At 37.3% G+C, this 15345-nt stretch overlaps 2 protein-coding genes across 5 annotated transcripts; one reads left to right on the top strand and one right to left on the bottom strand.

The window, feature by feature from the left end:
• Window positions 1-41: 41 nt before the first annotated feature.
• LOC107711737 (zinc finger with UFM1-specific peptidase domain protein-like) lies at window positions 42-7468 on the bottom strand. Of its 3 annotated transcripts, none has more exons than XM_016516777.1 (12): window positions 7378-7468; window positions 5783-6321; window positions 5606-5707; window positions 5420-5479; window positions 5227-5334; window positions 4895-5004; window positions 4582-4750; window positions 2801-2986; window positions 2551-2713; window positions 681-844; window positions 311-531; window positions 42-173 (listed from the first exon to the last, which is right to left on the bottom strand). In XM_016516777.1, exons 2-12 carry the CDS (start codon window positions 6309-6311, stop codon window positions 126-128), a joined length of 1860 nt encoding a protein of 619 aa, XP_016372263.1. In that variant the 5' UTR covers window positions 6312-6321; window positions 7378-7468; the 3' UTR covers window positions 42-125. The 3 variants fall into 3 exon arrangements, with proteins under 3 accessions (XP_016372263.1, XP_016372264.1, XP_016372265.1); XM_016516778.1 differs by having other exon boundaries at window positions 5429-5479; XM_016516779.1 differs by having other exon boundaries at window positions 116-173; window positions 268-531.
• Window positions 7469-7505: 37 nt separating this feature from the next.
• On the top strand, window positions 7506-14682 carry LOC107711738 (importin subunit alpha-6-like). 2 transcript variants are annotated; one of them, XM_016516780.1, is made up of 14 exons: window positions 7506-7596; window positions 9122-9255; window positions 9445-9546; window positions 10195-10294; window positions 10370-10464; window positions 10554-10685; window positions 10794-10882; window positions 11823-11922; window positions 12049-12212; window positions 12304-12382; window positions 12476-12601; window positions 12691-12818; window positions 13406-13584; window positions 14052-14682. In XM_016516780.1, the coding sequence occupies exons 1-14, from the start codon at window positions 7593-7595 to the stop codon at window positions 14237-14239; spliced, it is 1620 nt and encodes a 539-aa protein (XP_016372266.1). In that variant the 5' UTR covers window positions 7506-7592; the 3' UTR covers window positions 14240-14682. The 2 variants fall into 2 exon arrangements, with proteins under 2 accessions (XP_016372266.1, XP_016372267.1); XM_016516781.1 differs by having other exon boundaries at window positions 7508-7596; window positions 9039-9255.
• Window positions 14683-15345: the final 663 nt, after the last annotated feature.

Below are 15345 nucleotides of genomic sequence, written 5' to 3'. Positions count from 1 at the left end.
AGTAAGATATAACTATATTTATTATTGTTTATTGACATTTATACAAACATACAGTGTTTCACAGTCTGATAAAAGTAGCAGGAACTAGTAGATAAAACTGCAGTCAGCATATGTGGACAATTCCATCAAGGGATTTTCTCAGCACACAGTGTCCTTGAATTAAGAATACGGCTCTGAAAAACACAAACATGCCAAAAAGATGTCAAGCTGTAGCTCAAGAGTTTAACATAGACTGTGCATATAAAATATCTAAATGCAGTTCATTACTTGAATTGAGCAATGAATTCCTGAAGCTGTAGCTCTAAATTACCCGTTTCTCTTCAGGGGTCAGCAGCCCTTCTACAGCGACCACTTGATACTGTCTGTGTTTTAGGCCACCGGAGAATTTGCGCATACGTCGTACCATGGTAGCTGCTGTATCCTGCGACAGCACTCTCCTCATTTCCCTGGGTGCACACCCCGGATCGAAGAGGAGCAGGCACAGGTTGCCATTTACTTTCTGTTCCACTCCTACGATTGAGCGACTGTGGCCTGATCATAAAGACATGACAACACGTACGTCATCTTATAAAGGCAATTCTATTTCTCTAAAGGCTAATAATCTTGAGTTTCATAAGAGATAATAAATTTACTTAATTCTTATTAAAGTGCTGTAGTTTACAAAAGAAATCTTGAAATACCTTGGTGCTGGAGGTATACAGGTGGTAATGTCGTCTGCTCTACTTTGGGTGTCAGTCTTGCAACCCTACTGGCAGAATGTGAGAAATACTGTTTCACCCACTCGAACAGTCTGGGGTGCGTATCTCCTGGGCCAGTGGGCTTGTGAAAATCCACAATTCGGGCTCTAAATTTTTTAAGGAAAGTTAAGATGTGAAATTAATAATATTTAAGTATTTACATGGTTTATAATGTTTGAGGTTGGTAAGATTTTTTTTATGTTTTTGAAAGAAGTCTCTCGCCAAGGCTACATTTAATTGATCAAAAATACAGTAAAAACAGTTATACTGTGATAAGTTTTTTTTTTTTTTTTTTTTACAATTTAAAACCAAGGCTGCATTTATTTGATCAAAAATACAGCAAAACCAGTAATACTGTGAAATATTAATACAATTTAAAATAAGTATTTTTGTATATTTTAAAATGTAATTTATTCCTGTGATGGCAAAGCTGAATTTTAAGCTGCCATTACTCCAGTCTTCAGTGTCACAAGATCCTTCAGAAATCATTCTAATATACTGATTTGTTCCTCAAGAAACATTTCTTATTATTATTAATGTTGTGCTACTTAAAGGGGTCATATGATGCAATTTCAAGTTTTCCTTTCTCTTTGGAGTGTTACAAGCTGTTCGTGCATAGATAAGATCCCTGAAGTACACCTCTGAAGGATCCTTAGATCCTCACGTGCAAATTGTGTGTGTTGGGTTTTATTTATCAATTCATTTATAATAATTTATTCACATAATCATTTTATAATCATTAAACATTCATATGATTTATTATTTGATTATTTTTACCATTCATCATATCATTTAAGTATTTTTTATTGTATATTCATTTATTATGTTTATTCATTTATTATGTTTCTGTATATTATATTTCTTGTTAATTTTTCCTTTTGTATCTCCATTGTTGTTCAATCTCATGCTTGTGGGGTTTCATGAACTGTTTTGTCTGTATGAATAGAGATAGATAAGAGGGAATGTTTATGGAAACCCAAGGTTTATGTGATGTTGTGAAGCAGTTTTGGTATAACAGTACATGTTGAATTTGTGCTGATCAGACGAAGTTTGAACATTGAGACATATGCAACTAAGATTGTTCAATAAACTCTGCTACTTTTTACCATCATCACTTCGTCTCCTGCTTCTGCTCTTCTCTGGCTTTCCTCAGTCAGCTTCTTGACTGACAGAAGACTGTTAAACACTCGTTTTGGGTATTTTTGGGTACCAGACAAGACTTGCTGTTGACAGGGTTTGGGTATTAACAGCGCTGCTGACTAGTTGTTCTGTTACTGGACAAACTGATATTTTCTGATGGGATCTGGCGTCCGGGGCTGCATCCTAAATATTATCTGGCGTGGAGACCCAATCTAACACCTCGCTTTTCAGAACGATGAGCTTTGTAAAAATCGACGTGTTTCAGAAAGGCGGGGCATAGAGGAGAAACAATAATGAACATTATGTGAAAAAAAATGTGTTTTTTGAAGCTTAAACCGCATAAACACATTGCATTACACCAAATACACAACATAATGTTCTTTTTAGCAACGTCATATGACCACTTTAATATTTTTGAGAAAACCATGATACATTTTTTTTTAGGATTCTTTGACGAGTAGAAGGTTCAGAACAAAATAATTTATTTGAAATATATATAAATTTTGTATATATATATATATACCCTAACCCTGTCACTTTTGAATTATTTAACGGACAGTTCTGAATAAAAATATGAATTTCTTTCAAAATAGGAAAAATACAAATATTTCTGACCCCAAACTTTTGAACGGTAGTGTGTGTGTAAATGTAAACTTGGGGTTTCAATGCGTACTTCACACTAAAGGAGGTGAGAACTGCATAGATTTCTGTAGCTCCTATCCAAGCCTGTGTCCCCTTCAGTCGATGGTTGAAGTGTGAAGCACCCTGAGGATCTGTACCTTGACCCCACACCTCTTCGATTAAGGCCTGCACTCTCGGAATGCTGGGAACTGAAACTGTGAGGGGAAATTTTATGATGGGTACTATTACAAGGAAAATCAACATGGAGCCAAGAGAATAACATGATGTAACTGATATTATACCAGGTAAAAGGTTATACTGCTCCATCCTGTGCAAAGATGAAAGAAGCATCTGGAAGTTTCTGTAGCCACATCCCCAACCTTTGTCCCCCTCCGATGAAGAGTAGTGATCAGTCTCAGCACAGAGCCACACATGTGCACAGTCAGAGGCGTACTTCTGATAGTACCTACAGAGAGCTTCCATAAGTCCTGAAACAGAAAGGTTACGTTTAAGCCTTGAGCTGTTTTATTTATTTTAATTTACTATTTTTTTTTTTGCATCATTTAAAAAGTAACAGTTACAGTGGCATGCGAAAGTTTGGGAACCCCTTGCAGAATCTGTGAAAATTGGAATAATTTTTAACAAAATAAGAGCGATCATACAAAATGCATGTTATTTTTATTTAGTACTGTCCCGAGTAAGATATTTTACATAAAAGAGGTTTACATATAGTCCACAATACACAAAAAATAGCTGAAATTATTAAAATAACCCCCTTCAAAAGTTTGGGAACCCTTGGTTCTTAATACTGTGTGTGATTACCTGGATGATCTACAACTGTTTTTTATTTTGTGATGGTTGTTCATGAGTCCCTTGTTTGTTAATGTCTTAAATGTCTAAAATCTCTTAATGTATCGTGTTTCCTTCTGGAGCATCAGTGAATGTTTGAACCTTTTTTAATAGTTGTGTTTGAGTCCCTCAATTGTCCTCAGTGTGAAAAGATGGATCTCAAAATCATACACTCACTTTTGGAAGGGGTTCAAAAATGCAAAAGATGCTGGAAAACTAAAGAATCTGTAGAACATGGAGTATTTTTCTGAAGAACAGTGCTCAGTTTAACTGTTCAGAACAAACAAGGGACTCGTGAACAACCATCACAAAACAAAAAACAGTTGTAGATCATCCAGGTAACCACACACAGTATTAAGAACCAAGGGTTCCCAAACTTTTGAAGGGGGTTATTTTAATAATTTCAGCTATTTTTGTGTCTTGTGGACAATATGTAAACGGAGTATTTTTCTGAAGAACAGTGCTCAGTTTAACTGTTCAGAACAAACAAGGGACTCGTGAACAACCATCACAAAACAAAAAACAGTTGTAGATCATCCAGGTAACCACACACAGTATTAAGAACCAAGGGTTCCCAAACTTTTGAAGGGGGTTATTTTAATAATTTCAGCTATTTTTGTGTCTTGTGGACAATATGTAAACATCTTTTATGTAAAATATCTTACTCAGGACAGTACTAAATAAAAAAATAACATGCATTTTGTATGATCGCTCTAATTTTAAAAATTATTCACATTTTCACAGATTCTGCAAGGGGTTCCCAAACTTTCGCATGCCACTGTATATAATTAAAATCCTAATAATAATACATTATTTTTAATTACTATTATACATTATTAATTCATAATATTAAACCCATTAAAATATAATGTATAATTAAGTATATATTAATTAAAAATATATACACACACTACAGTTCAAATGTTTGGGTCAGTGAGATTTGTTTTTCAAAAGAAATTAATACCTTTATTCAGCAAGGATTCATTAAACTGATCAAAAGTGACTGTAAAAACATTTATAAAAGTTACAAAAAAGTATCTATTAATTTTTATTATTATCTATCAAATAATTCAATTATAAAAATGTATACAAAATATTAAGAAGCACAACTGTTTTCAACATTGACAATAAGATTAAGAAAATAACTGAACAGATTTTCAGTCTAATAATTCACCAGTTGGACCAAATATGTAAAGATAATTGGTGTAGCTCTATGATGCACTCTCAATCAGACCTGATGTTTTGCTTCTGCCATCATCCACCCCAGAGGCCAGAGATTCAAGCATCTCCGCTTTTTTCCTGTGGAACTCTGCAGGAACCATCTGACCTCGAGACACAGCCCTCTCCATATTCCTCTCCATTTGTTTGCGATAACCACCACTGTTATCAAGCCCAAACTGCTTCTGAATAGAGTAGCGAAGAGTAATGAAATAACAAAAAAAAACTTTTTGTAGTGGTTTGACACAAGGGTGAGTAAATAATGACAATTTTCACCTTTTAGGTGAACATTGTTTTGAAATCTCACAGTGACATTTTCTTTAGCTAACCTGGAGCTTCTTAAAGTCCTCTGCTTCCCGTCTAGTCTCAGCCTCCCTCCACTTTTGCTCCTCTTCCTCCTGAAGCTTCCTGGCCAGAGTCAGGTCTTCAGATGAATGTCCTCAAAACACCCAAACCAAATGAATGTAAAATCAGATGTTTTAAGAAACCACAAGTTTTGTTGCGCCAATAGCTACAACAGATTTCACGTTGATTAATTTTTATTGTCTTGATGCACTGTACTTGTAAACAGAACATCTTGATTTCTACATTTAAATGTACCTAACAAACAATTCTAGAAAAAAGCTCATATGCAGTTGCATACTTAATAATATACACATACCTGTTGCAGATGCTGAGCCATATTCCAGGTGTAGCTCAACATGCTCTTGAAGGGAGGAGCTGCTGGAACAGCTCAGAGAACACATCGGACACTCATAGTGCATCACAGCTGGAGATCCCAAAAATACAGGTATAGATTAGTTTGGCCCATTCACTTACTCAGAACGGCCAAATCGACCACCTTGCTAACTGACTTGATCTACCATTGCTTGTAGAAGATGCTTCTGTTGAAGTGCCAGCCTCAGAACCAGCCCCTTAAGAGGACAAACCACATCAGACATCAATCATAGACAGCTGGTGATAAAAAGAGTGTAAAATAAACACTTGTAAACATACATATATACTTGCAACAGTGATATTTATGTTTTGAGGTAAGACACCTTCAGCTGCATCTTGGTCCTGTAGATGAAGCTCAACATGCTCCTGCAGAATAAAGCAATCTTTGCAGACCAAACTGCACATAGGACATGAAAAGCATCCTTCTGAAATACACAAAGAGAAAATATTAGTCTAACAGCTTAATTTAAATCAGTTTTATGTTGTAAAGTTAAGAGCACCTTTAATAGGTGAGGCCAAGCGCTTCTGCTTTGATTTTCGGCGCCCATCTTCTCTCTCCCTGCTTACTTTGTTGCTGGATGTTGGTGTAGTTCTGACGAGTTTTATTGCACCACTCGCTGTGGCTGCTGCAGGTGGTGAACTCTTCAGACTAGTCGAGGTTCCCTGAGAAAGACAGGTCCCTGTAATCGGGTAGGCCATCCCGTTTACCTGAGATGGCGACTGAGGTGAGGCTTGAGATACCTTGTCCATATTTTTCACATTTACATTGGAAGTCTTTGTAGAATTGGGACTTTGAACAGTCCAGTCATTTGAGTTTTTCTGTCCACTGTCAACCACTGTTGTTTTCGTGTCCTGGCAGTCTTTATCTATGTGTGTGGTGTTGATGTGGAAGCTCAGCTCGTTGTACGAAACACCGGACAAAGAGCAGAATGGGCAGGCCAGCACATTGTCCATGTGACTCAGGAAGAGATGGGTTCTCATCTCTGCCTCAGATGGGAGCTCTTCACAGCAGATGTCACACACAGGCATTGTCACAAGGCTGGATGAAACAAATGGACAAATTAACCATGATGGTAATCAAAATGACAGAATGACCCTGAAAGCTTCTCACACTGTTTGAAGGATATCTGATATTAATTTCATCTGATTTTAGTACCAATAGTACCAACAGACCTCTCACAATGATTTTAACATTAGTTAATGTGATATGAATGCTTGTGGGTTTAATCATACTGCCTTAAAATTACAATAGAAAGTGAAGGATTTATGACAGAAATATATTACACAATAATATTTAATATAATATTAACCATGCTTGATATGATATTACTATATTATATAAAATATTTGGGGGGAAAAACATTAGTGGACCAAAAAGAGAAATATGGCAAACATTTGTTAATATTTCATATTATTTGCAATGTACTCATTTGCAATGTTTTTTTAAAAAGCCATAAAGGAAATCATACTTTTCTAAATATTACACACACACACACACACACAAAACACACATTAGTGTGAATGAAATAAGACTGAAGTGGACAAAAAACTGAAATATGGGTAAATAAACCTTTGTATATATTTTAATATAAATGTGATAAATAATAACTTTTTATACATAATAATTATAATTCATGCAATTCTACTCCTGTGTAATGTTTGTTTATAAAGCCATGAAGGAAATCATACATTTCATTAATCGCATTTATTTGTGTGACAATTAATCGACAGCCAGCCTTAACTAAAAATATTTGTAGTAATTATGATATGTTACCTGATCAACACTGTTAACCGTGGTAAACCTGGGTACACAGTGGTAAGGAACGCTTCTTTTTTTTATGCATTTAAAATGTCATTATCAACTAAACGCAAAACTCTGAGACGCGGCTATTTAGCCTTAGTTAACTTGAAATCTGGATTTTATCAAGACGCTCTTGTCTCGACGCGACAGCGACTCGATTCTGTCAACAAAGAACACTGGACATTCACGCTGCTACACATACAACATCTAAAAGTCTTCTTCCACTGACTTCATGCACAACAACAAAAATTCAGTATGATACTATCTCGAAATCGCCATTTATATGCAACGTACCTGTTCAGAGGAGGACATGTTGAGTTGAGCAATAACCCGTTTCACTTTCCATTTATTATTATTGAATAAGGCCGCTCCTGAAAACCGGAAACAGCAGCGGAGGTGACGTTCTTCACCAGTGGACGCCATATTGCCCTCAGCTGGAGGAACACGGGAGGGTCTTGAGAGAAATTTAAAAACCCACGGCCAGTATTTCCCTCTCCGATCTACGACTAATGGGTGAGATTCATACACCAACTAAGATGTAAAAGTATGTTCTTTTCAGGGAGTGAATGAGGCAACATGGCGCTTTGACAGAGTAATTAACCATTTTGACGTTTAGTCCAAGCTAGCATAACACGGTTAGCATTTTAGCACAGAGAATCTGAGCACAGTTTAGGATGAAAGTGAAAAGACTGAATGATTTGAGAGATTATAAACCACTAACGTACAGTCTGTTAGTGGATTTATATAACTGATTTGATTTTGGGATCCATATGGTCTTGGTTCCAGCTGTCCAGCTATTGCACACTAAATATGAATAATACTTTGTGTAGAAATGCAGATAAAGAAATTAAGATTAAGATGCTTAGACTTGTATATTTAGAGCTGTGATTATTTATGTAGTATGTGATAAATTGTCTTTGGAAAATAGTCCAGTCCTTCACCATCATTCCACACAAAACCAGCTGATCCGATTAAAACACCAGTATGAATAAATAAGTGCTGCATTTGTGTAAACTGAGTATTTAGAAGTTAGAGATGACGTCGACATATGTTTTTAATTTTTTTAAGGGAAAGTTCCTTCTAAAAAATACACTTTTGTCATCATTTATCCGCCCTCATGTTGTTCTCTGTTGTTTTTCTTTCTTCTGTGGAATGTTGGGACTGACAGCATCAGTCATCATTCACTTTCAATGCATATTTTTCCATACATTGAACCTAAAAGGTGACTCAAACTGCCCTTATGCATAACGTCTCATTTTGTAGTCTACTGAACAAAGAATGTAAAATGACTTCTCATTGGTTTTGGAAAATCTGTTTAGCAAACCTTTTACTACAAAGAAACTGAAATGAGGGTAGAGGGCTGAAACTAAATGTTTTATTTCCAACTATGCTATATTCAAATTTACATTAAAAATCTCTACCTTTACATTTCAATGCAAAGCTAATAAAACATTAAAGCAATAGAAATTATGATATATGCGTGACATGTTTTCCCCCCCTATATTTTCATATTTGTTCCCCCATGTTATCGTGGGCCAACTTTGGCCTGCTGGCTTGGGCATCTCTGCTTAAATGTTTCTGCTTCTGTATTGGTGATTCACTAACTTGCTATAAAAGACTCTTCATGATGTGCAAGATACTGTAAATATAAAAGTCTTTAACCAAAGATACAGGTAATAACAGACAAAAGCTGCTGAGTTAAAATGTTTAGTTCTGAACTGTGTTTGATCTGAAAATGAGCTGAACCACAAAAACGTTAACCATATAATGAAGGAAGTTCAGCATGCAAAGTGTCAGTTAGCACTTAGTGGTGTTACACAGGAAATGCTAGTATAAACCAGCATAATTGCTTTCAGATAAACCATTCCTTTGTCTCCACTTGCTGTTTGGCTCAAAGTATGAGGAGAATTGCATACTGGCTCGACCAGTTGTGATTCTTGTCTGTATTGCTATAGGCTCATGGTTGATGAGCTGAATAGACAACAGAAATTGAGTATCACAATGCACATCTGACCACATTCCTTTCTCTGAACTGAAGACGCAATGGCAAGCCCAGGCAAAGAAAACTATCGAATGAAGAGCTACAAGAATAAAGCCCTGAACCCCCAGGAAATGCGGAGACGGAGAGAGGAGGATGGGATACAGCTCCGTAAACAGAAGAGGGAGGAGCAGGTTTGTCATAATTGTTCTTCCTTATTATACAAGCAAATTAAATTACAGTTTTGTTCATGAAGGGTTGATCGTACATTATGGAATAAAAGTGTATATTTTGGAGGGTTATATGACCGAATTCATTCATATTACGTTTTGTGTACAAAAGTAACTTTTTTACGAAAGTAAATTGTTCTACCCTCTCCTCAGCTGTTCAAGAGGAGGAATGTGTGTCTGCCACCTGGTGATGAGTCCATGCTTGAATGCCCCATTCAGGACCCTGATATCAGCTCCACTGTACCTGTATCAGGTGTAAGTAATCCAGTCAGCAGACCATCTGTCATTGTTGTCATACAGATGATATACAGATGAGTGGACAGTAAAATTCAAAGATAACGGGCATAAGTACTTTTGCCATGGGGCTTGGTTATTAGTCCTGCATCATTTTAAGCATATTGAATTATGCTATATGCCTATATAGCGTTTTAAAATGTAAAACTAGCACAGTTGTACATGTTTTGTAGTGCAGAAGCATGCTATAGAATTTATTTAATATGAATTTGAGCATTATATCAATATAAAGTATTAATTAATAAATGAACAAATTATGCTCTCAAAGGAAGCATTTGTTTGATCAAAAATACAGTAAAAGAGCAATATTGCGAAATATTACAGTTTAAAATAAGTTCATATTTTTATACATTTTAAAACTTTTTATTTCTATACATTTTAATTTATTTCTGTGATTGAAAAAAATCTGACTTTTTTTCAGCAGATATTACTCCCATCTTCACATGATCCTTCAGAAATCATTCTAATATGTTGAATGGGTCCTCAAGAAACATTTCTTATTATCGATGCTTAAAACAGTTGTGCTGCTGAATATTTTTGTAGAAACCTCGATACAATTTTTATGATCCTTTGAAAACCACATCTAGGATAATCATTGTCAATCTGCAGGAAGGAGTTATAACCCAAGACATGATTCAGATGATCTTCTCTGATGATCCAGACCAGCAGCTCATAGCCACTCAGAAGTTCAGAAAGTTACTCTCTAAAGGTTGGTGTCTACGTCTCAGACTCAAGGATGACAATTGTTTAAAGATAAGATTAAGATGTTATTAACTTCCCTCAGAGCCCAATCCTCCCATTGATGAGGTCATCCACACACCTGGTGTCATCAACCGGTTTGTTGAATTCCTAAAAAGGAGTGATAACTGGACTCTGCAGGTAAGAACATTTCATAGCACAAACCATGCGAAAGTAAAATTGCCATTGCAGCCAAGCTTTAAGATGCTATTGTTGCTTGTTTTGACCAGTTTGAAGCTGCCTGGGCCCTGACCAACATTGCCTCAGGGACCTTCCTACACACCAAGGTGGTCATTGAGATGGGGGCCGTGCCCATCTTCATAGAGCTGCTCAACTCAGAGTATGAGGATGTACAAGAGCAGGTGATTTTTGCAGACTATAACCTGGTTCATGCCATTCAGCCAATAGATGGTTTATCAGAACTTAACAGCACCATGAAAGTAATCAGTTGTGTATAACTGTTTTTGCAGGCAGTGTGGGCGTTAGGAAATATTGCCGGGGATAATGCAGAGTGCAGAGACTATGTCCTCAACTGTGGCATCTTGCCCTCTCTTCAGCAGTAAGTGTCCTCTACTGATCCCAGCACTGTGATTGCATGTGTTTTTATTTTGCTGCTTTTAAGGAAGTCTAAAATACCTGGTGAAAGCTATCTAGTATCTCTATGGTACAGGTCCCTATATCTTTGCTGAGCCAGTGTTACACGATCCTTCATAAATAATTCTGATATGCTGATTTGGTGCTTAAGACACATTTCTTATTATTATCAATATTGAAAACGGTTGTGCTGCTTAAAGGGATAGTTCACCCAAAAATTAAAATTACCCCATGATTTATCCTAGGTATATATGACTTTCTTCTTTCGGATGAATACAGTCGGAGTTATATTAAAAAATGTCCCAGCTCTTCCAAGCTTATAATGGCGGTGAATGGCTGTTATTTTTCAGTGCTCCAAAAGAAGTTAAATAAAGTGCATCCATCCATCATAAAAAAGTGTCCCACACGGCTCCGGGGGGTGAATAAAGGCCTCCTGAAGCAAAGTGAATCATGCGTTTTTCTAAGAAAAATATCCATATTTAAAACTTTATAAACCGTAATCTCTAGCTTCGTTATGAATGACATGCTACCCGGCCACACCTTGATGTCTAGGTTGCTTTAAGTTCCAATCCAAAAAAACCTACTTGCTGTTCTTTTCTCATTACAAGGATATAAAGGGGTTCAAAATTAATCTCTTTGTGTTCAAGGAATTTAAATCTTGTTGGTAGAAGTCTTATGAAGGAGCCTTATCCTTATAAGAACAGCTGACGCTAAATAAATCTCAATTCCTCATGTCATTCTGATGTCACAAACAGTTTTTGTTTCCCACTGTCAAACTTGCTGGTGTGTGCTTTGTGACATTTATCTGCTATAGTGTGTTTGTTATATAAGAGACTTTACCATTACCTCCATTTAGTGGTTTGATTACATAGCGCATCAATTTTATTCTTCCCTCATTTTTGCAGGTTGCTTGCAAAATCAAACCGGCTCACTACCACCCGGAACGCCGTGTGGGCGCTATCCAACCTGTGCAGAGGGAAAAATCCACCTCCGGACTTTGCAAAGGTGAGTTTGCAAACCAGTTCTAAACCACATTCCAGTTGCATTATCAAATTTCAATGATGCACACAAACACAGTGTTTTATGAACATGATACATGTACTTGATCAAACAACTGTTGTTTCTTCACAGGTGTCACCAAGTCTGAGCGTGCTCTCCAGATTGCTCTTCAGCAGTGATCCTGATGTTCTTGCAGATGCCTGCTGGGCACTTTCATACCTGTCCGATGGACCCAATGACAAAATCCAGACAGTTATTGACTCAGGCGTGTGCCGCAGGCTGGTGGAGTTGCTCATGTGAGGACCGGACATGCTAATGCAAGCAATAAACCATGTGATGTCTTTTATCACTGACTTAGAATAACATCCATGTGTTATCCATTCACAGGCACAGTGATTACAAGGTGGTGTCCCCTGCACTTAGAGCAGTGGGGAACATTGTAACAGGAGATGATATTCAGACCCAGGTAGTGTAGCTGTCGTTTATCACATGCTGAGTTGTCCGCATTTTCAAAAAAGTGCATTGTTCTGATCTGTTGTGCTGCTCTGTTGTACGTCAGGTGATTCTGAACTGCTCCGCTCTGCCCTGCCTGCTCCATTTACTTAGCAGTCCGAAAGAATCTGTCAAAAAAGAGGCCTGCTGGACCGTCTCCAATATCACCGCTGGGAACAGAGTGCAAATCCAGGTACTTCAGACTGACTGAGACACTGGAAGATTATGATACCATATATGTTGTGTCGGAACAGCCATGACTTGATGCTCATTCTGTTGTAGGCGGTAATCGATGCCAACATATTCCCAGTGCTAATCGAGATACTGCAGAAAGCTGAGTTCCGTACCAGGAAAGAGGCCGCGTGGGCAATAACCAATGCCACCTCAGGAGGCATGCCAGAGCAGATTAGGTGCACTTTGGGCTTTTTTGTTTTGGTTTTTACTTCTTTCCTTATTTAAAATGTATCTTATTTTCCTTATGTAATGCATGCTAAACCACTAAGGCATACTGCCTTAGGTTATCATTTAGCCATAATCTGTCTTAAGACAGTCTTGAAGAGTTTAGTATGATTTTTTTGGTTAGGCTAATAACAGTCATTAGAGCACAGTGGGATCAAAGCGCATGACACATTTCTGGCCTGTAGATGGCAGTAATAGTCAGACCATCTTGTGATTTTTCTTTTTTTAAATGTGGTAATGTAAATACTAGGGCTGTCATTTTAACACATAAACAAAGTGAATTTAAACGATAATAAAAAAAAAAAAGAGTACTATTAGTTATACCTTATATTCAGTTTTTTAATAAAGGTAAATACCAATTTACATTTGAAGTGGTATTTCTATCTGACACTCCAGGAAGTCCTCAATTGTTAACTTTTTTTATTTATTTTTCATTTAAGCCACATATGCATTCTAGGGGAGAAAACTGTGTTCTGGGGTACTATTTAGGTGAATGTTTAGTGAGACAGAAGTTGATATAAATGTGCTTTACACACAGGTACTTGGTTTCTCTCAACACCATAAAGCCCATGTGTGACCTGCTGACAGTGATGGACTCCAAGATTGTGCAGGTGGCTCTGAACGGCCTGGAGAACATCCTCAGACTGGGAGAACAGGAGTCTAAACAGAATGGAATAGGCATCAATCCTTACTGCTCTCTCATCGAAGAGGCTTACGGTAGGCATGCCTCACCTCATACCTTGTATCACCCTCATGGTAATGTAATTTTTGATTTCTCACTCTGGAAAATCAAATCTCTCTGGAATTTTTGTAGTCATTATAAATATTTCCAGTTATGCTCAGCTCTGAAATATTTAATTTGTTCAAAATTGCTCATTTGTCAGCAATTCTATCTTTAGAAATGTATTTAAAAATCCTTATCCAGTAGTCTCAAACAATTGGACATTATATTATTTTTCATTTGGTTTTCACAATTTCTGATTAGTATATTATTATTATTAAAAATACATCATTTATTATTATTATATTACAAAAAACATTTTTATTATTATAAAATGTGTTGATTTTGCCAATGGTGTTTTCAATTATCTGAATTGTCATGAGCTTTCCTTTCATGCAGACTGTGTTTTTCATGCTGTTTGTTCATATGTTTATATAATTGTTTTACTGATGTTCCCACACAGGCTTGGACAAGATTGAGTTCCTGCAGAGCCATGAGAACCAGGAGATATACCAGAAGGCCTTTGACCTGATCGAGCACTACTTTGGGGTTGAGGAGGAGGATGCAAGCATCGTTCCACAGGTGGATCAGAATCAGGGCCAGTACATTTTCCAGCAGTCTGAGGGACCGATGGAAGGCTTCCAGCTCTAACCCGTATGGCCAAGCTTCAGGCCTTGCTTCCTCCATCCTGGCTGGAGTCTCCTCTCCCTCCTTCTCTGCAGCTCAGGACCTCAGCTCAAGCCTCGCTCCAAGACACAGAGGCCCGTACCCGCTACTCACAACAGAGATGACGCCTGCGCCCCCTGCCCCAAACCCTATCCACTAAATCTTCCATTTCCATCTTGCCCATATTCCAAGCTCCATTATCAAGAGAGAAATCTGTGAGATGGACCGAGGAGAGCAAAGCTCAGAGTCTGTAGTTTAAGTCCTGTTGAGACTTAGAAAAAGCATCTTTCTTTTATTATTATTATTGTTGTTGATGTTATTATTATGATTATTAGACATTGGCACTGGTCTCCTGTAAAGTAAACTTTACTCCATATCCTTGAGAAATGTGAAACTACCTCTTCAATCAGAAAAAAAAAAAATTTGTGTGACAAACACCCAGCCTTTAGCTCTGACAGTTCTCTTCTCTTGTGAAGTAAATGCTTCTATGCAAACAAACATGTGTTTTCGGCGAGACAGAAATAACACGGCCAGACAAAGTAACCAATGTATTTGCATTGATACATTTGCATTGGATGAATTCCCTGACTTTGTGTGCCAGCACACCCATTGTTCATGTCATGCCATGTTTGTTCACAATGCATCCTGAGGGCATGTCAAGCCTAGTTACACTATTTATTCTGACATTTTGTTAACTAGCAGCAAACTGCTGACCTGGGAGATGTAGAGCCGTATTTATTGTGCTTTTTAGAAGGAACCGGTCTGTGGGGTCCGGCAGCGCATGGCCCGCTTCCTCTGAGCACCCGCTTTGCAAATGCTGTCAAAGCGTTAAAAGCGTTGCATGCAATTATTTAAGTGTGGTCATGTGATCACCAAGATAGAGTTGTTTGTTTGTATGCATATCATTGGGTTGTTTCTCATCTCACCTGGAAGGTGTTTCTTTTTGCTTTTCTTTGTTTGGCTTTAATTTGATTTATTAAATGTTCACATGTTAGAAAGTGTTGAGATTTAGTAAAATGTGTATATTATATATACATTGAGGGAAGAAGGAGGATGTTTTTCTGTGAAATGGTCTTGGTGTGCAGTGAAAT

This window comes from Sinocyclocheilus rhinocerous, unplaced genomic scaffold, assembly GCF_001515625.1.
Source record: "Sinocyclocheilus rhinocerous isolate Xijiao unplaced genomic scaffold, SAMN03320098_v1.1 scaffold1199, whole genome shotgun sequence".
Taxonomy (NCBI): Eukaryota; Metazoa; Chordata; class Actinopteri; order Cypriniformes; family Cyprinidae; genus Sinocyclocheilus; species Sinocyclocheilus rhinocerous.
This window is presented reverse-complemented; position numbering and strand designations above follow the sequence as displayed.